The sequence below is a fragment of the Lepidochelys kempii genome, chromosome 9 (genome assembly GCF_965140265.1).
Source record: "Lepidochelys kempii isolate rLepKem1 chromosome 9, rLepKem1.hap2, whole genome shotgun sequence".
NCBI classification, from domain to species: Eukaryota; Metazoa; Chordata; order Testudines; family Cheloniidae; genus Lepidochelys; species Lepidochelys kempii.
Genome location: NC_133264.1, coordinates 27,760,235 through 27,781,018, shown reverse-complemented (window position 1 = coordinate 27,781,018; position 20,784 = coordinate 27,760,235). Strand labels below are relative to the sequence as shown.

The window sequence follows — 20,784 nt, the reverse complement described above, 5'->3', positions numbered from 1 at the left end:
TCCGCTCTCACGGAGCGTCCAACCCGCTCGCCCTACCCCACTACTTCCGGGTCAACGGTAACGGAGGGGCTATCTGAGGCAGGAAGGCGCACTTCCTCGAAGCACATGACCACAGAAACCCACGTAGCCCAGGAGGCGGTTCCCGCTATCGGAGACCTGGGCGACGTGTGTTTTCTAGAGGCTCTGCTGGTGACCCTTGACCCGGAAAGAGAAGTTCTGCGTCCGACTCAACATGGCGCCTTCCACGCCGCTTTTGGCAGGTGGGTTCTGTGCCAATGGCTAAGGCCAGCGGCATAGGAGCAGGTGTCGCTCGGAGGAGCAGCGCCTGCTCCGCTCCCCTTGCGGGGAACTTCCCAGTCATCCTGCGCTGCTAAACCCTGTCCCGCCGCCCTGTTCCCACTCTACTTTCAGCGGCACCTTCCCCAGCCGGGCCATGGTCTCCCTGCCGCTTTGGCCCCGGTGTCCCGGCTCCTTCCCTCCCCCAGGCCTCACTGCGTTGGTTGCCCCCCCCCCCCCGTGCCCTCGCGTCCCCTGTGGCCCCGGCACGTTTCTCGAGCGCGGGCTGCGATGGCCCGTTTGCGCTTGGTGCCGTTGAGTCTCTGCCCTGTGGAGCGTCACACGCTCCATCTCCGCCTGGCGCCTCAGTACGCAGGGAGGGGCGCCGTGCCCGTACAAGCTGCCCTGCCAATGGGATCCCACCACACTCTCGCGTGACACGGGTGCCGTTCGCACGTGGTGGTGCGCCTAAGCCTAAGCAGTTTTGGTGTTTGGGGGGCTGTGGTATTGTTAACTTGGTGCGCTACATCAGCGTGCAACATTACACAGACCTGGAGTTTCCCATGTGACTCTGTTAGATCTGGAGTTGCTTTTGATACTATTTACCTTGAGCGGTAACTAGAATGTGGCTGTAATTATTAGTAGGAGTGTATGGAGTTCTGAAATAGCTAAATTCCTTTCGATTCATTTTGATAGGATACAGAGCATAATGCTGTAGCCAGGCCTTCAGATTTGGAGTTCCAGAGCATTCCAGTGTACTGCCCTCATTTTCATTATATATGTGAGGCTGCTAGGGGAGATAGTGAGGAGGTATGCGCTGTGGTATCTCCAGTATTTGGATGACAGCCAGCTCTGTATCTGCATTTCATAAGACTTGATGGATAGGATTGACCCAGTGTACTTAGTGCTTAGCTGAAATCAGGATTTGGATGAGTTAGCTGAACTCTGTTGTCTCTGCTAAAACTGAGATTGTGCTGGTGGAGTAGAGTACTCCGCTGGAGAAATGGATGATAATGATAGTTGTTCCTTCAGCTGGAGGAGCTTGATCAGTGCTTGTTAATCAGAACCTTGGGGTTCTGTGGGACTCACTGCTGCTTATTGACCAGAAAGCTGCAATGGCTAGGACGGTGTTTCATAGTTAATTCTTAACCAGAACATTTTGACCTTTACTTTTGAATGTAGACCTGCCCAGTGATCAATTTATTTGTTACCTCAGGACTAGACCACTGTGCTATTTTCTGCATCAGGCTACGCCTTAAAATTATTTAGGAACACTGGCAGGTGCAGAATATGTTACTTTGCTAGTTCAAGAATGTTTCTCAGCGGGTTCCCCACGTTAAATATTAGTATTCTAAAGAGCATGTTTAAGAGGAAAGCAGCACGGTCTGGTGATTAGAACACTGTGTAGGGGAGTCAGGAGACCTAGTTTCTATTCCCATTTCTGATACTGACTCTTTGTAACTATAGCCAAGCCACATAACTTCTCTGTGCCTCAATTTTTCTATATGTAAATGGAAATATTTCCCTAACTCATTGGGATGCAGAGAGTCTACATTTATTGTTGGTAAAGTGTTCTGAAATCATTACATAAAAGGTGACTCATGTAAGTACTGTCTTTACTGCATGTTGTGGTATGCTCAGACTCCATTCAATACAGTATCTTCTGTCTTTCTCTTTCCCACCTCTCCAGGCTACCTGGAAAGAAGGGAATGCATTTTTCCTTCTGTTCCTCACCTCTGGAAGTGAGGAGTCACTTTTTGCTCCTGGCTGCTTGGATGTAAAGGGGATTTCAACTGTTCAGATTTTTCTGCCCCCTTGTCAGCTCTGTCTCTTGCACTGTTCTCTACTGCCTGTGGTCTTTACAATGTCAAGTTGCACAGGGAGCACTCCTCGCACAGGTGCTTCACTCTTTCTGAGAGTAATGCCAAGGAAGTGGAGGGCATTCTGTGTCAAAGAATTAAAAATTCTACATGCAATATTTAAAATTCTGCAAATGTTGTCAAATAAATGTGGAGGCTCCAGCATGGCATTGGGGAGCACAGGCCACTGGTTGCACAGAGGTAGGAGATCATTATGCGTCTCCCCGCCCCCACCCCCCTGGACACTAACTCGGTGGTGAGGCTGCACCCAACCCTGATACAGTGCAAGGACTGGTCCTGCCCTAGAAACACCCCAGAGCCCTGCTCCTCCATGCCAGGTGCGGGCAGGCAGGCTCAGCATGGCAGGATCCAAGTGTGGAGGGGCTTGGTATGGGTTGAAAGGTTTCTGTGTGGGGCAATCTGGGTATGGGAGAGGTCGGTGGGTGATCTGGGGGCGGGAGTGGGGGCAGGATCTGGATGCACAGGGGCTTGTTGGGGGTTCTGGGTGCAATGGGAATGGGACTCTGTGGGGGGGGGGTCCAGGTGAAGGTGGTTGGGGCTCAGCAGGGGTAGTCTGGGTTTGGGGGGGATAGAGCTCAATGAGGGGCTGGGGATGGGGGTGTCCAGGTGCTGGGGGACTGGGGCTCAGTGGGGTTGGGATCCAAGTGCAGCTGGTTGGGGCTCGTTCATGTGGGGTTCTGGGTGCGGGAGGGGTGGGTATGAGGGGGTTTGGATGCATGGGAATTGGACGGATGATGGGGGAGCAGCTCCCTGTATGGTGACCCCCTCCCCCTGCAGCTGAGGAACAATGGGTGAAGGAAGTGCCGGGGGGGGGGGGGAGTTTGCAGAGTTCCTATAGCTGGTGGAGAAATCTGGGGGTGAGTCTGACCCGGCTCCGATGCTGTGCAGGGGAAGAGGAAGTCCCATCTTCCCCAGCCCAGCGGGACTAGGAACTGAGCCTGGCACAGGGTAGGAGCCACCAGCCAAGTCTTTCCCAGTTTTGACCCCACCCCACAGTGATTTACCTCTCTGCCGGCTGCCTTGGGCACCCAAAACATACTGCTGGGAAGGGTTGAATGACTGCTTTGGTGGCTTCCCTTTGCTTCCATGTCATAAAGTCATTTTTCTGCAGGGAAATAAAGAACTCTGTGAGGGACATACATTCTGCGCATGCGCAGTGGTGCAGAATTCCCCCAGAAGTAAATATCACTGATTTAGGCCACATCTACACTGGAGACCTTACAGATGTACTGCTGTACCAATGCAGCTGTATTGTTTTAAGATCTCCCATGTAGCCGCTCTATGCCCATGGGAGAGAGCTCTCCAGGTTGGCATAATTAAACCACCCCAATGAGCTGTGGTAGCTATGTCAGTGGGAGAGCGCCTCCTGCCAACATAGGTCTGTGCACACCAGTGCTTCTGTTAATGTAACTTGTGTCACTCAGAGAGAAGTTTTTTTCACACCCATTAGTGGTATAAATTTTATTGACAAACGTGCTAGTGTAGACACAATTAGATGTTAAGATCTTGATATCAGGTTGTCCATTTGATATATATGACCATTATGTCATAGTAAGGGTTGTTTTTCAGTTTCCTTTAAAGATTTTTTTAAAAATATTTGTCTGAAAGTGATTTGAAAAATGAGACTATCAAATATTAATAAGATGTAAAAACTTTAACAACTATTCTTTTTTTTAAAATGCTGCATGATAGAGGAAATAAGATCATTCCATTAATAGAATTTTTGAAGAACAGAATAAAATAATTGAAAATGTGTAGAACTTTTTTTAACTCCTTCAGACACCATTGAGGAACTGCTATATTTGTGAGTGATTTTCACTGCAAGTCAGACTTACTTATTTTTAAGGCCAGAAGGAGCCAGTGTGATCATCTAGTCCAGTGGTGGGCAAACTGCGGGCTGCACGCATTTTCATTGGTAGGTTGAAGAGACATCTATTATCAAGTTTCTGTTCCCCGTTAAAGTGCTTTCAGACTGTAATCAAGTCACCCCTTAAGCATCTCTTTAATAAAGCTACATAGATTGAGCTTCTTTGAGTTTCTTAATATAAGGTAAATTTTCCGGTCCTTTAATAATTTTCAGACCATTTTCTTAATTCTCTCCAATTTTTCCAACATAATTCTTGAAGTGTGGACACCAGAACTGTATTCCAATACCAATTGTATCGGTGCCAAATACAGAGATAATGTAACCTCCCAATTCCTCCTCAATATTCCCTTATTTATACATCTAAAAATCACATCAGACCTTCTAGCCACAGCATTGCACTGGAAGCTCACATTCTTCTGATTATCCATTGTGATCAAGTGTTTTCATTAGTATGGCCTACTTTTGTTTCCAGATGTGTGGCCTTATATTTAGTCACACCAAAACATATTTTTTTGTTTGCACCCCGCTTAGCAAGTGATTCACACTACTCTGTTTCAGTGAATTGTCCTCTGTTTTTTTTATCAGTCCCACAATTTTTGTATTATCTGAAAACTTTGAGTAATGATTTTATGTTTTCCTCCAGGTTATTGATAAAAATATTAAATAACATAGGGTTGAGAAACTATTCCTGTGGGATCCCAGTGGAAACAACCTCCTTGAACAGGAGTTTTCATTTACAGTTACATTTTGAAATCTATCAGATAGCTAATTTTTAATCCCTTTAATACATGCCATGTTGATTTTGTTAGCTTTAGTTTCCTAATCAAAATGGCAGTACCAGGTCTCATGTTTTAGAGAAATCTACTTATATTACATCAGCAGAATTATCTTTATTAACCAAACTTGTAATTGCATAAAAAAAAATCAAATTAGTTTGCCAGATTTATTTTCCATAAATCCAGATTGATTGGCATTAGTTTGAATACCCTCTTTAAATTCTTTATTAATTGAGACCCATATAAACTGTTCCATTATTTTTCCTAGAATCAGATTCAGACTGACAGGCCTACAGTGACTCAAGTCATCCTGTTTAATCTCTTAAAATATGGCACAACATTAGCTTCCAGTCCTTCTGGAACATCATAAGTGTTCCAAAACTTATTAAAAATTAACATTAACAGTTCAGAGAGCTCATTGGCCAATTTTTTGAAAATTCTTGGGTGCAAGTTATCCTGATCTGACTATTTAAAGGTGTCTAACTTCAGTGGCTGTTTAACATCCTCCTTAGTTACTGTTGGAATAGAAAGTATTTCATTATCATATGAGTTAAATACATTATCTGTCTTTTTCACAAATACTGAGCATAAATATTTATTGAACACTTCTGACTTGTCTTCATTATTATTGACAATTCTACAAAATCCATCTAGTAAAGAACTAATAACATTATGTATTAGGGTTCCTTTTGTTCCTAATATACTTCAAAAACACATTCTTGTTGTCTTTAATTTTACAGGCCATAGGTTTCTCCTTGTGTTCTTTTGCTTCCCTTATCAATTTTCTGCAATTTTTAGTTTCTAATTTAAATTCATTGCTGTCAACTTCCCCTTTAGAACAGGGTCAGATTTAACTTTTTATGTTAGAATTTGATGAGAGAATCTGACATAGACACATTATTCTAATTTTTTATTCCCAACTTTTGAGAGATATTACCGTGTATATTTCTTTCAGACCCTTCTGTAAACCATCTGCATGTGGACCTTCCATTGAAATCAGTGTATGAAGAACTAGAAGGATTGGGCCTCTTATCAGATAACCTATAGTAAATTTTGTTTTGATACCTACTAAAAAGCAACACAAAACTTGTTATTTTTGTTCATTCTGTTGTAGCCAACTCATGTGAATATACTAAGGCAATATCTTTGCTTTTTGATTAATCTTTAACCTTTAGAATTAAAAAATTAAGTAACAATCTTATTTTCTCCTCAGAATAAATTCAATTATTATAAAAATAATCAAAATAATATACAGTAATTTTTTTAAAAAAGGAGTTGGGGTAATATTTGTCCTAGCTCTCTCGATCTCCACAAGAGGAAGATTGCTATTCTTTTTATTATTTTCAACTTGGAAGTTCACAAAGATATAGGGCTTGCAGTGCAGTGCAAGGTATTTTTATGAAGACCATGATAAGCCATTTATACATGATAGCTCTGGCAATGATTTGATCTTGTAGTAATTTGCAAACTGTGCTAGACTATAATGTCTATTATCTGAAATAATCTATACTTGAAAAGGGACAAACCATTTACAAAAGATAAATAATGTTTAAACCGATGAAAAGAACTTTTCAAGGAAATGTATTTAGAAGAGGTCTAGATGTGCTGAATATGTTTTAATTATTCTTTTTATATTTTTTTAAACTTGTTCATTGTAGACCAGTCCAAGTGTAATTTGCAAAGTCTAGACTAAAAGTTTTAATTTATAGATCTAAATTCTTTTCTAAGAAGGAGAGAAAGATCCATGTAGCATTCTCAAAAACTTCCAAAGGATCATAATGTCAGTATATCTGCTGATCTGTAGTAAATAGATCAATACATAGTTTATTCAAATTGTATATTTCTCTGGGCAGAGACCTGCCCCTTTATTTTCCTGTTATGCATTTAGTACATTCTGGGTTTGGGATGCTATAGTAGTTAGGTAATAAATATATCATCCAAACTGTGCTGCTATGTATCAGAGGGGTAGCCATGTTACTCTGTATCCACAAAAACAACAAGGAGTCTGGTGGCACCTTAAAGACTAACAGATTTATTTGGGCATAAACTTTCATGGGTAAAAAGCCCCACTTCTTCAGATGCACTGAGTGAAAATTACAGATACAGGCATAAATATACTGGCATGTGAAGAGAAGGGAATTACCTTACAAGTGAAGAACCACTGCTGACAAGGCCAATTCAGTCAGGGTGGATGTGGTCCACTCCCAATAACTGAGGAGGAGGTGTCAATACCAAGAGAGGGAAAATTGCTTTTTTAGTGAGCCAGCCACTCCAGACCCTATTCAAGCCCAAATTAATGGTGTTAAGTTTGCAAATGAGTTGTAGCTCTGCAGTTTGTCTTTTAAGTTTTTTTGTTGAAGGATGGCTACTTTTAAATCTGTTATTGAATGTCCAGGGAGATTGAAGTGTTCTCCTACTGGCTTTTGTATGTTACCATTCCTAATGTCTGATTTGTGTCCATTTATTCTTTTACGAAGAGACTGCCCAGTTTGGCCAGTGTACGTGGTAGAGGAGCATTGCTGGCACATGGTGGCATATATCACATTAGTAGATGTGCAGGTGAATGAGCCCCTGATGGCGTGGCTGATGTGGTTGGGTCCTCTGATGGTGTCGCTAGAGTAGATATGGGGACAGAGTAGGCAGCGGGGTTTGTAACAGGGATTGGTTCCTGGATTAGTGTTTCTGTGGTGTGGTGTGTAGTTGCTGGTGAGTATTTGATTCAGGTTGAGGGGCTGTCTGTAAGCGAGGACTAGCCTGCCTCTCAAGGTGTGTGAGAGTGAGGGATCGTTTTCCAGGATAGGTTGTAGATCGCTGCTGATGTGCTGGAGAGGTTTTAGCTGGGGACTGTACGTGATGGCCAGTGGTGTTCTGTTGTTTTCCTTGTTGGGCATGTCCTGTAGTTGGTAACTTCTGGGTACCCATCTTGCTCTGTCAATCTGTTTCCTCACTTCCCCTGGTGGGTATTGTAGTTTTAAGAATGCCTGATAAAGCTCTTGTAGGTGTTTGTCTCTGTCTGAGGGATTAGAGGAAATGCAGTTGTATTTTAGGGCTTGGCTGTAGATAATGGATCGTGTGATGTGTCCTGGATGGAAGCTGGAGGCATGTAGGTAAGTATAGCGGTCAGTAGGTTTCCGGTATAGGGTGGTGATTATGTGACCATCACTTATTTGCACGGTAGTGTCCAGGAAGTGGATCTCTTGTGTGGACTGGTCCAGGCTGAGGTTGATGGTGGGGTGGAAATTGTTGAAATCCTGGTGGAATTCTTCAAGGGCCTCCTTCCTGTGGGTCCATATGATGATGATATCAATGTAGCGCAAGTAGAGGAGGGGCTCTAGGGGACGAGAGCTGAGGAAACGTTGTTCTGACTCAGCCATAAAAATGTTGGCATACTGTGGGGCCATGCGGGTACCCACAGCAATGCCGCTGACTTGAAGATATAAGTTGTCCCCAAATCTGAAATGGTTGTGGGTGAGAACAAAGTCACAAAGCTCAGCCACCAGGTGTGCTGTGGCCTCATCAGGGATACTGTTCCTGATGGCTTGTAGGCCATCCTCCTGTGGAATGTTGGCGTAAAGAGCTTCTACATCCATGGTGGCCAGGATGGTGTTTTTCAGGAATCACCAATGTAGTTTCCTCAAGAAGTTGGTGGTGTCTCGAAGATGTGCTGGTAGCATAGGGTCTGCGGAGAGAGTTCAAGTAGCCAGATAATCCTGCTGAAAGAGTGCCAATGCCTGAGATGATGGGGGCATCCAGGATTTCCCGATTTATGGATCTTGGGTAGCAGAAAGAATACCCATGGTCGGGGCCCTAGGGGTGTGTCTGTGTAGATTTATTCCCATGCTATGTATGTACTGCTGTGACAATGTCAGAATTCCAGGTTTGTTGGTGAAATCACAAAACAAATGTAAAGTTGCCACACTTACCAAAAAAACCCCTACTATCTTTAATATCCTATGAAAACACATAATATTTAACTACTGCTTATGCATTTCTAATATCATGGGATACCAGACTTGACTTTAAGTGTTGTCACTTTACATTTGTTTTGTGACTTCAGTAACAAATTTGGAATGATTCTGGAAAGTCAGCTAATCTGATTTTTTTTTTATTATTATTATTATTATACACTACAAAGTCCTTCCTAATGGATAGTTTGGGAATGAATCTGGATGTCTGTTCTACTTTGTTGCCAGGCTATAATAGCTGAAACAAGGCAGCACATTGCAGAATTCATGTTCCATTTTCTACCAATATTTATTTCTTACTTGCTCTGTTTAGAGTTTAGTTTTCAAATTCAGATTTCACAGTGGACCAAACCTTGTCTCATGTCAGCCTGACTTTCTTTGCTGACACCATCTTAATATCAGTCTCAACATTGATAAGTTAGCTAGCTTCAGACCTTTTTCCAATTTAAAGTGAGTAATAGTTTATTTAACTTTTCTTTTCTAGTGCGAGGATCTGAAGGATTCTACATGGTGACTGGACCACCTAGTTTTACTGAGAATACAACACTGCAAAGGTACTGTTTTAAACATTCCATCTTTTGCAGAAAATAAAACTGTTTTTCTAAATATTTAATATACATCTAGAATTTTCATTTGGAAAAAAATCATAAAGTGAGTGCTAATGTCTGATCATGAATTAATTTTAATCTAAGTTAATAACTTAGAAAATTGGTGTATTTGAGGGCTTTACATTTGTATACGCACCATAATATTTGTATTTGTTAGTTGACTATTGCCCCACCCGAGCATGTAAGTATAATTACACAGACTGATTTTGTTATCTCTGTTATAACATAAATACTCCCCAGTAATTTCTATAAGCAGCATGGAAACTGGTTGTAACATTGCTTTTCATCTTGTTTTATGAGATACCTCTTTTGTGTGATATATTTGACTATTCATGTGTATTTGTTATGTTTTTTTAGGGACTTCGGGAAAAACTGCAAAGTTTTTGCTTTCAGTAAGGATGGTACTCTCTTTGCATGGTGCAATGGAGAAAAGTTAGTGCCGCTTTTATTATGAATGATTTTCTTTAATTGATGTTATGAGATCTGGATATATATATATTTTAGAATGTACATAAATGCTATAAATGAAAACACTACAAAGGCACTTTTTGTACTCCAGTTGCAGTGGTAGGTTTTTGTTTTCAAATTAGCATATGAATTATTTATTATTGATTTCATACATGTATAGGGCACCCATCACCATGGAATTTGGATGCTCTTTTATCAGGGGGTGATATTGTTTCTGTTCACATTGCCCAGTAAAAAATATCCAATTCCCAGTTCTGGGACTCATCCCAGGACCTTCAGCATAATAGGGTTGCAGCATGATTTCTAGGCTAAATTCTTTAAAAACAAGAGAAGGAAATGATTGTATATGGTCTTATTATTTTGAAAATATTCTGGGTGCTCAGAATGCTTGGAACTACTTGATTGTCCACCAAATGTGGAATTTTCAGTACAATACAAGGTAGTTTAAAAAGAAGTTGGCACTCTAGGCCAGATGCTGTTAGGTACCAAAATTCCTATGTTCCTAGTGAAATCAGTGGAAAATGAGGATTTTAGGCCTCCTTATTTATCGACTACACAGATTCGGGCCCTCCTATGACAAATCATGCCTCAGAAACATTCCTTTCTGCAGTAATGGCCCATTGATACCAATTGGAAAGAGGAGATAAGAACCAGTTTTGAGATTTTAAGATTCTTAATGCTCTGTTTACTCATTACCTGGCCAGTGGACAATACAAAATGTCTGTTAATGCTGATGAATGTTTTGTTCTCTGCTCAATTTTGTTCCTCAACATTTTGAGGTTTTTCTCCGCTGTGCTAGGACCTTTGTTTCAGTCAGCTGGAAAAGTCCCGTCACTGGAAGAGGGGCAGTTCATGTAACAGTGGGGAGCAAGGTCTTACTCCAGTCGCTGGAGTCTAGCAGTGGGTTGGATAGGGTATGAATCTATTTGTATATTGTTCTTTGGATTCCACATGATGCAGGTCACCATCAAACTTTAGTTTTCAAACGTATAATGTCAGGGCTGTTATCTCACCTTGTTATAGTTATTTTTTGATTGTGATGTACATGTTCTCTGGACTTACAAAAAAAATTAAATGCAGTATCTTACAGATCTAACTCTATTCTTCCTTGCTGTTGTCTATTTGTAACTCAACTTTAACATTACAGAAACATCAGTAAGAGGTTTTTTTGTGGCAATTTTTTTAGCTGGAATGTAAATTTTTGCAGACCAAGTATGTAACATGTTTTTGACCTGAGATTTTTACTTACTAATTTACTTTTTGGTATGCTTGGATATGTGGTCTTAAAATTTGTTTTAATCAACATTTAACAAAAGGAAAAAACCCTCCTGCATTTAGTTACATTAGCCAAATGTGGAAGAAACCTAGAAGAGCCAAACATATGTGAAATGACACTGGCTATTGACTAACCAGGCTAATCAAGCTTTGTTGAAATGACCTCTCTTGGTTCCAGAGTAAATATTGTGAATGTTGCCAGCACTGAATTACTGCACTCTTTTGATCTCCCAAAGGCAGTTTGCCTTGAATTCTCGCCAAAGAATAATGTCCTGGCAACGTGGCAGGCCTACACAAGTGAGTATTTTACCATCTGTAAAAATGCATTAGGGAACTGTGCACCAACTCAAGTCAACATGAAGACTTGCCATTACTTGATTTGCATAACTATTTGCCAAAGATGTCATGGGGGAGAAAACGTTTTACTCCATGTACAGGTGCATGGTTAAGTGCATAATAAAGCGAAGATGCCTTCTGAAGCATCAGGTATGGGCCACTGGACTAGTGATCTGATCTGCTGAGCAAATGCTATGTTTTAAAAAAATTACTGAATACTACATGGAGAATATGTGTCATCTTAGTGTATGTGCAAAGTGCCTCAGGTGCCATGTGACTAGGATTCATCACTGAATTTGGTCTGCTGGTTGGGTCATTAGCTTTCCCAGTCCGGGCCAGGTACTGACTGGGAGTAAGACGTGAGCGCTGATCAATGCCTCCCAGAATATGTGTGGACACCCTAGAATACAGTTCAAACCAGCTTATAACCATGCAAATAAGATACTTTATGGAAAGAGAAAAGGAGTACTTGTGGCACCTTAGAGACTAACAAATTTGTAAGTCTCTAAGGTGCCACAAGTACTCCTTTTCTTTTTGCGGATACAGACTAACACAGCTGCTACTCTGAAACCTGTGTTTATGGAAAGAGCTCATCATAAGCTAAAGAGAAACTGAGACTTTAACATGGGAGTTTAAAGAGTGGCTGGGTGAGGTTCTAGGTGACAGAACAAATCAAAGAGTGGGACCCAACTGTGGAGAGTCACAGGAAGGGAACAGGAAGGCCAAGGTTAAAAGACTGTTGTGAACAGCCAGGTCAATAGTGTATTATAGATAATGGGTGCAATGAGTCCATGGAGAGTTTACAGTTTATGGCTATGAAAGCAAAGGTGATAGATGATGGGGGTGGATGTGGTCATGTGGGAACAAATCTTAGAGGATTTGAAACGTTTACTTTCAGTTTACCCACATGGTAGATTTTCTGAGCGCTTGACTTAATTTGTAAAATGTGTATTAAAAAAACCCCAACCTTTCCTAGGGTTAGTGACTCTATTCCTGTGCCCTTGTCTCATAGTGTAGGGAGGAGAAACCAGGAACTTCAGAGTTCTAGTCAGTTTGGGCTTTGCTGTTGACTTCCTGTATTGCCTTTGGGAAGTCTACTCCTTAAACCTGACTCTACTCTGAAAATGGACTCTTTAAAAATGGCATTGTGAGGGTTCATGTTTATTGTCCCATATGATTTCCATATCAGGCATGCTTAGGGGGAAAAAAAAACAACTAACCACCAAAGCTAGTCTGGAAAACTGAACTCTGTCACTCTGGATTCATTCTTTTTTGTGCATAAAGGTTGTGCAATCCAAATTAGTCCTTTTGTGATGGCTTGGATCACAGAAAACCCCTTGGGAACTGCCACCTGATGTGCTGAGACTACCTCTGAGCCCATTTTCCCTGACAGCTTGGGACTTCAGTGCCCTGCCTGGTTCAAGCCAGACACGCTAGCCTGCTACAAACACAAACCCAGGTCTGAACAACGTCCCCCAAAAGGTATAGGCTTAACTGAAAACAGCTTAAGAAGTGTTCCTGTCTCCACCACTCAGATGCCCAGCTCCCAATGGGGTCCAAACCCCAAATAAATCCATTTTCATAAATTGTTCACTCTCTACTGATAGAGAGAGATGCACAGCTGTTTGCCCCCCGATATTATTAATTAACTCACAGTATGTATTAAGTAAAAAGTGATTTTATTAAATACAAAAAGTAGGATTTAAGTGGTTGCAAGTAATAACAGACAGAACAAAGTGAATTACCAAGCAAAATAAAATAACACACAAGTCTAAGCCTAATAGTATAGGAAAATGATTACAGAAGAAATCACACCCTCAGAGATGTTCCAATTAGCTTCTTTTACAGACTGGTCGCCTTCTAGTCTGGGTCCAGCAATCATTCACATCCCTGTGGTTACTGTCCTTTGTTCCAGTTTCTTTCAGATAGCTTCTCCACCCCCAAAGGGGCTTATTTGCAGTGTCATTTACCTGAAGCAGAATTGCAAGGGATATAATTTAGAATTTTCAGGGGCTTAAATAGACTTCCTCTTGTGGGTGGAAACCCCTTCTCCTCTCCCACAGAGAATCCAGCTCCAAGATGGAATTTTGGAGTCACATGTCCATGCATGACTCAGTTCCTTACAAGCCAGGCCACATTCCCAGGAAAGTTCAGATGTGGATTGGTTTCAGAGCGGTAGCCGTGTTAGTCTGTATCACCAAAAATAACGAGGAGTCCTTGTGGCACCTTAGAGACTAACAAATTTATTTGAGTATAAGCTTTCGTGGGTTAGAACCTACTTCATCAGATGCATGGAGTGAAAATACAGGAGCAGGTATAAATACATGAAAGGATGGGGGTTGCTTTACCAAGTGTGAGGTCAGTCTAATGAGATTAAATCAACAAGGAGTCCGGTGGCACTTTAAAGACTAACAGATTTATTTGAGCATAAGCTTTTGTGGGTAAAAAACCTTTGTAGAGATATGTAACTTGGAATATCTAGCATAAAACTCATTCCAGTTATGTTATATTTACACTCATAAGCATATTTCTATAGAGCATTATGTGGTGCAACGTCACACCCTTAATTACACTTCTGCAGCCAAATAGTCTTCAGATTATGCCCTAAGTGGAAGAATAGGTTCATAGGTAACAATCTGGTTACACAGGTTTAGTTGCCTGGAACCCAGTTATCAGTTCTGTTGATGCATGACAGAATGGAATGGACTCCACTTCATTTTTTCTCAGCTATATTGGCTCTGCATGGCTAACAGGAGTGAAAAGTTACTTTAGTTACTCAACTCAGTGGATGGGAGTCTGAATGCACCCAGGGAGCTGATCTGATTAGTAAGTAGAGGCTATTTAGTTTGTAGAATAGTACTATATTTGAATAGTAGTGCCTTGCTACCTCCCAGAGATGAAAATTAACTTGGTTAGTGTTTGAGTTGCACAGTTAAAAGGTAAAGTGCAATTCAAGTGCAAAGTAGTATTATTAATGGTCAAATCATTTACTACTGTGGTAACAATTTTGGATATAAAAAAAATCTTCTTATTCTTTTACAATTGATGAGCTATCTTCTGTGGGGAAACCTGCTAGAGGCTATGCTGGGGGAGACTGTTAATGTTGCTTACGGCACCCTAGGAAGCTAAAGGAACCACAGAATGAAGAATGGAAAAATAGTTTAGAGACTGGAAATTAGGAGGAAGAATCAGGAACCGTTGCTGATAACGGAAAGTCATCTCTGCAATAAATACTTTTTAATGTTGCAGATGGCTAATACAATAAAAAAATTAATTCATTCAGCAAATCTAACTTGTGGTTTGCTGATAAATGGAAAGGAAGTGACATAGTCATTTGAACATCTTAGCAAATAACAAAACATAAATTTGGATACTTAACTACAAGGCACTGATCAGGAATATCACAGCATTGAAGAATGCTGGATGCTTCACTAGTGCAAGGTAGATCCAGTAAACTGGAGGAGCATAGCTCCCAGATTTAAAGAGAAAGTAGATATGTGGTTGCATAAAATAAGCAGCTGGTCCAAAGAAGGAGTAGGTGAAAGCCTTATACTGTCAGAATCTGCCAAATTTAGGACTTGATCTTGCAAGGTGCTTGCACATTCATAAGGGTGTTTAGCCCTTTGCAGGATCATGAAAGGTCATTGTTAGGGTGGAATAGGATGGTGAGTGAAGCAGACCTAAACTTACTCCTGGGGCCACCACTGCAAACCTATGTTTTTTTATTACAGCTGCTAAAGATGGCACAGCAGGCATGCCCAATCTACAACTTTATGATGTGAAAACTGGGAAATGTTTAAAGTCTTTCATCCAGAAAAAGATGCAGAATTGGTAAATAATATTTTCAAGTATTAATTATCTACAGAGAAATGAAGTTTTCAAAACCTGATCTTGAAAGTATGATTTTAATATTGTGTTGGTTCTCAAAATATTGTCTGCTACAAACTGAAAGTATCTATACTAGTATCTTTGTACACATGTGTAGTCAGTTTGTAACATAGTAAATCCACTACCATTTTTACAACTGGGGGGAAATAGTACAGTTAGTAACTGGTTGTATGATATTTTCACCACTAACCTCATATAATCTTGTAATAGTGTTGAATCTCTTTTGAGCATTGGTCTAAACTTAAGTTATGAAATGTAGTTTTTAAATATAGAGATAGTAAATGTTGCCTATTTCAATTTTTATATTGTCTTTTTTTTTTTTTTTTTTTAAACCTTAGGTGTCCTTGCTGGGCAGATGACGAAAGTATATCTGCTAGGATCGTAAATAATGAAGTGCACTTCTTTGAAAACAACAACTTTGGTATGCAAACATTTCTAAGATTTGGCTTCATTGCATTCTAGATATGTCTCTTTTGCCTATCTTCACCCTTTTTACATTTTTCTGATTTTTTTCATGTCGTTGGCTTTATCTGAAATATTGCTTAAATCCTCTTTTATTTTGGTACCCAGAAAAAATAAGATCTTGTGACGTCCTAGCATATTTTCAGCACATTGACATTTTTTGTTTTCTACTTCTCAACTGCCACTCTGTAATGTGAGACAGTTCCCCATTTTAGATAAAGAGGGCCATTGATCTATGCCCAGTGGAGTTCAAAGGATGTGTGTCAGTATAGAACATGATTTCTTCTGTGGGTTGTGCTCAGCTTATCTCTTTTGGGTTCCAAAGAGCCACGAGAAGATTGACACTTACGGTGATAACATTACTATGGAGCCAGGATATTTTCCAGAGTAGTTCAGCATTAACCAAAGGTATTTTGGAAGTAAAGAGAACAAGCTGAGGCAGAGGGAAGCAGATGAGGAGGAAGGAAGCCAGGAGAGTTTGGAGATACAGAATGTTGAAAATGGAAGAGAACAAAAGGAACGCCAGGGAAAGAGAAGACAAGAGAACAGTGAAAGTAGAACGGAGGAATTCAGAGAAAAAGAAAAAACGTAGATGACACACAAGTTGTTTGAGGGTTAATGGTGTAACACACTGCCTTATGGGAGACATGGCTTTAGGATTCGGGGGCAGTTTCTTCTGAAGCTCATGGAACTTGGAGATATAGAGACATGGAGACTCTGGCTCCATGCTTGTTGGAGAAGGAAGATTAGGGTGAAAGTCATGTGTGTCTCCCTCGTCCCCCCGCCCCCACAATTTGGTGACTGGTTTACGGAGTAATATTAGTGGTGTTCTGGGAGGAGGCTTTTCACCATTCTTCCCAGGTGGAAGAAACCTTCCATAATGCTCATCAAAGGGGAGGTGTTAAGGGGTTATCCTGAGAAAAATCTGTATTCTCATCAGGTGGGATTTCCTACATTGTGCTCTTGTTCTTTCCCATTTATGATCTGTTGTAGATAGAGATGAGACTGCTATGAGAGCAGACACCCTTTAAGCTTTTTATTTAACATGGATTATTATTAGGCTGTGTAAATCCTGCTGGGTTTACTTAGCAATGGGGTGGTTCATGAACTGAACCTTGAAGTTTGTTTGAGAGGTGTAGAAAACCTACATTAATTAAGCCCCAGCTGCCAAGAGAGAATTCCATGATACCGTGGCCACTTCTGCTGTACTGCCTATTGGCCACCCCCTAAGGAGGGTGCTAGGTGTTCCTTTCTCTCTCCCCCATACTCCTTCCCCGCTCCCCCCACACACAGAGGTTTTATGGTGTTGGCAGTCCACTGACCGCACAAATCAGTCAGGGTGTTCAAAAGTATGTTAGGTGCCATCTCACCCCTCCCAAAAGCTATAGTACCAGGAACAAGGCAATGACTTCCAGACTTAGCTTACGCAGGAGTTCTCCATAATCCCTAGTGTGGTAGCTAAGGAACTCCCCTATCATTTGGTAGGGAAATATGAGGTGTATCTATTAAGGTGTGGGATCATTTGTCACTTCTGCCACTAAGCTCACTCTGATAGCTGCTCAAACGAGACTCTCGTCCCACTGCCTTACTGCGAAGGAACTGGCAGCGAGTGCAGATTCACTTCCAGAGAAAATTCTTATGTGTAGGGGAGTGATCAGTTCACAGCAGGCCTTTCAGAGAACGTGCTGTGGGGAGCAATCACCTGTGTCCCATCCCCAAAGATCCAAGGAGGGGAGACTGTACAGAATGGAGCAGGATGTGTGGGAGTGGCCGCGCTTCCTCTGAAGACAGCGTAGTTAAGGTGGGTGGCTATGCCACTTGCTTTGATTGTGGAAAATGAAGTATGTTCATGGGGGGTTCAAAGACTTTCTTGCTGTGTGAACTTCTCCTCCAAGGTTTGTAGAACGTTTAAAACCCTAGGCTGGTTCAAGTGGGTTCAAAGTTTGAGGGAGACATTTCACACCCTATAATTGTCATACCTGTGATCATAAAGAGAAATAAATCTAGCAAAAACTTCAAGTCTGAGAGACTACATAATCAAAGGTGGTGATCATGCTGCTTTTGCCAAGTAAAGAATCTTTTTATGGTTAAGTACATCATTCCTTGTGTATTATCAGTGGGGTACACTCATAAAATGGTATAATATAAAAGTACATTAAGTAGTGTGAGTTAAGTGTTTTGTCATTAACCTGCCTGTAATTGTGATTTTGCAGATACTATTGCAAATAAACTTCATTTGCAAAAAGTTAATGATTTTGTGTTATCACCAGGACCACAGCCAAGCAAGGTACCTATAATTTTTATTCACAATTCATATATTTTGGTTGTCTTTAATTCCTTTAGAAATCATTGTATTTCTCTGCCTTTGTGCTCCTAAGAACAATGTATCACTAATTTAATATATTGGTGTTGATTTAGGTTTCTGTTTATGTTCCTGGAAGCAAGGGTGCACCCTCGTTTGTAAGACTGTATCAGTACCCTAACTTTGGTGGCTCTCAGTCTGCATTGGCCAATAAAAGTTTCTTTAAAGCTGACAAGGCGACAATGCTCTGGAATAACAAAGGTACAGCAGCTATTAAATTAATATCTCTTATATTTATATTCACTAACTTCAAGGTGTGGTTATTTTGCTTGCTTTTGTTTTTGTATTCGTCAAATGCAAAGACAAAAAACTTGTGTTAATGGAACATTAATGTTATAATTTTAAACACTAAAGTTCTCATAACTTGCCCACATTGTCCTTCATAATCTCGTCCCCATCTATATCTGCTCTCATTTTCTCCTAAACATCTTGCTCCATCAACTCCTTGCATACCTTTCTTTCCCCTGAACCCTATAATTTCTTCTTCCATTCTCATCTTTGCATGCTCTTTCATGCTGCCCTGTATATCTATGTAGGACTAGAAAATTGGTTATAGTTAAACTGCAGCCTCCAAAGGAAAATCCCACCACACCATTTCCTAATTCTTGTTGACACAGAACATACTATCTCCTGTTTTCACGTCCTTCTTTAAAAGGCATTTCATCCAGAAATCCTGCTTCTTTATCCTTCCTGTACCTGAACTGGTGTCATGTGTTCCTTAGACTTGTCAAGGTTCCTTCCCCACTCTGAACTCTAGGGTACAGATGTGGGGACCTGCATGAAAACCTCCTAAGCTTATTTTTACCAGCTTAAGTTAAAACTTCCCCAAGATACAAACTATTTTAGCTTTTGCCTTTGTACTTTATCACTGCCACCACCAAACGTCTAACAGATACATAACCAGGAAAGAGCCCGTTTGGAAATGTCTTTCCCCCCAAAAACCCTCCAAACCCTACACCCCCTTTCCTGGGGAAGGTTTGATAAAAATCCTCACCAATTTGCATAGGTGAACACAGACCCAAACCCTTGGATCTTAAGAACAGTGAAAAAGCAATCAGATTCTTAAAAGAATTTTAGTAGAAGAAAAAGTAAAAGAATCATCTCTGTAAAATCAGGATGGTAAATACCTTACAGGGTAATTAGATTCAAAACATAGAGAATCCTTCTAGGCAAAACCTTAAGTTACAAAAAGTCACAAAACCAGGAATCTACATTCCATTCAGCACAGCTTATTTTCTCAGCCGTTTAAAGAAAACAGAATCTAATGCATATCTAGCTGGATTACTTACTAAGTTCTAAGACTCCATTCCTGTTCTGTTCCGGCAAAAGCATCACACAGACAGAGAGAAAGAGGCTTTGTTTCTCCTCATTGGTCATTTTGGTCATGTGCCAGCGAAATTTTCCTAGCGTCTTAACCTTTTACAGATGAAAGGGTTTTTCCTCTGGCCAGGAGGGATTTTAATGGTGTTTACAGTCTTGTCATAAATATAAAGGGAAGGGTAATCTGTTTGAGACAAGGAACATGCCTTACTTTCTTTTGTAAAATGCCACATACGTTTGCATTGCTACATAAAATGTGTGGTAATCCCCATTCTACATATTCTTTATGACCTAGTTTTGTCCTACCTTTTTCCACACAACTCCCATTGAAGTCCGTTGGAATCATCTGCGAATAGCTGAGAGTAGAAGCAGGCCCATTATATTCAGTTGTATATTTAACATCATAACTAATAATCTGAAATATTCCATATATGTGTGATGTGAGCAAATTCAAGTTACTACAAGAATCTGAACATACATTTCATGACTTTTGCATGTATACGTGGGAGCATATGTTTATTTATAATTTCCATAAATTTTATAAAGAAGGATTAAAACACTACTTTCTGTACTCTCTCATTTGTTTAGTCAAAAAAATCTAGAAAACTAGCGAACAACAGACTGAAACAGCACAGACACACATTTACATAACTAATGAAACTTTATTAATACATACTTCCAGTCCATGAACACAGATACCGCCTAATAATGTGGAAAATTCATTTGATATATAATATGTATTGTGTGTGCTTTTGTGTGTAACGTATACAATTCCACTGTGTTTAGACACTTAGATTTGTGAAACTGCAAAATGTAATTACATAAAAACACATCACATTTGAGATGAACTACATAGTCCACTTTTGTGCTTTACCACTCATGAATAATGATGGTCATTTCAAAGTCATGTTGGTAAAACTTTTATACTAACCACCAATTATTACATATACATGTGAACAGAAGGCAATGTTTATATTATATACTTATATATTTGCTTATATGCTATTTGTGTGTGCGTAAGTGAAATAGATATACATACAAAAGCTATTAATGTGCAAAATTGTTTTGTTTTATTGGTAAACTGGTCTGGATGCTAGTTGACAGTTAGTCTTGGTCAAGCGGATAGCTTAATATAGTTATGTTAGTGTTATGCATATATAAAAAATCTCTTCACACCACTTAAAAAAACCTCTTACCTTTGAATAATTCAAAATGAGTGAATGGGTTTTGCTCACACTTCCTCCATCCTCTTTAAATGAAAAAAGATCATCTTTGGGTTAAAATCAAGAAAGGAACATTTT

General features: G+C 40.3%; 1 protein-coding gene across 4 annotated transcripts in view; it reads left to right on the top strand.

Annotated features, from left to right (window-relative positions):
- The first annotated feature begins 53 nt into the window (after window positions 1-53).
- Window positions 54-20,784, top strand: part of EIF2A (eukaryotic translation initiation factor 2A) — a 33,076-nt gene continuing 12,345 nt past the window's right edge. The window contains exons 1-8 of one of the 4 annotated variants that reach the window (XM_073359697.1): window positions 54-260; window positions 9,249-9,318; window positions 9,730-9,804; window positions 11,294-11,412; window positions 15,183-15,282; window positions 15,678-15,760; window positions 18,015-18,088; window positions 18,220-18,364. In XM_073359697.1, coding sequence (XP_073215798.1) covers window positions 233-260; window positions 9,249-9,318; window positions 9,730-9,804; window positions 11,294-11,412; window positions 15,183-15,282; window positions 15,678-15,760; window positions 18,015-18,088; window positions 18,220-18,364 — 694 coding nt within the window. In that variant the 5' untranslated portion in view covers window positions 54-232. Of the gene's footprint in view, window positions 261-5,772; window positions 5,846-7,707; window positions 7,907-9,248; window positions 9,319-9,729; window positions 9,805-11,293; window positions 11,413-15,182; window positions 15,283-15,677; window positions 15,761-18,014; window positions 18,089-18,219; window positions 18,365-20,784 lie in introns of those variants that run through there. The other 3 variants (XM_073359700.1, XM_073359698.1, XM_073359699.1) reach the window with 3 other exon arrangements.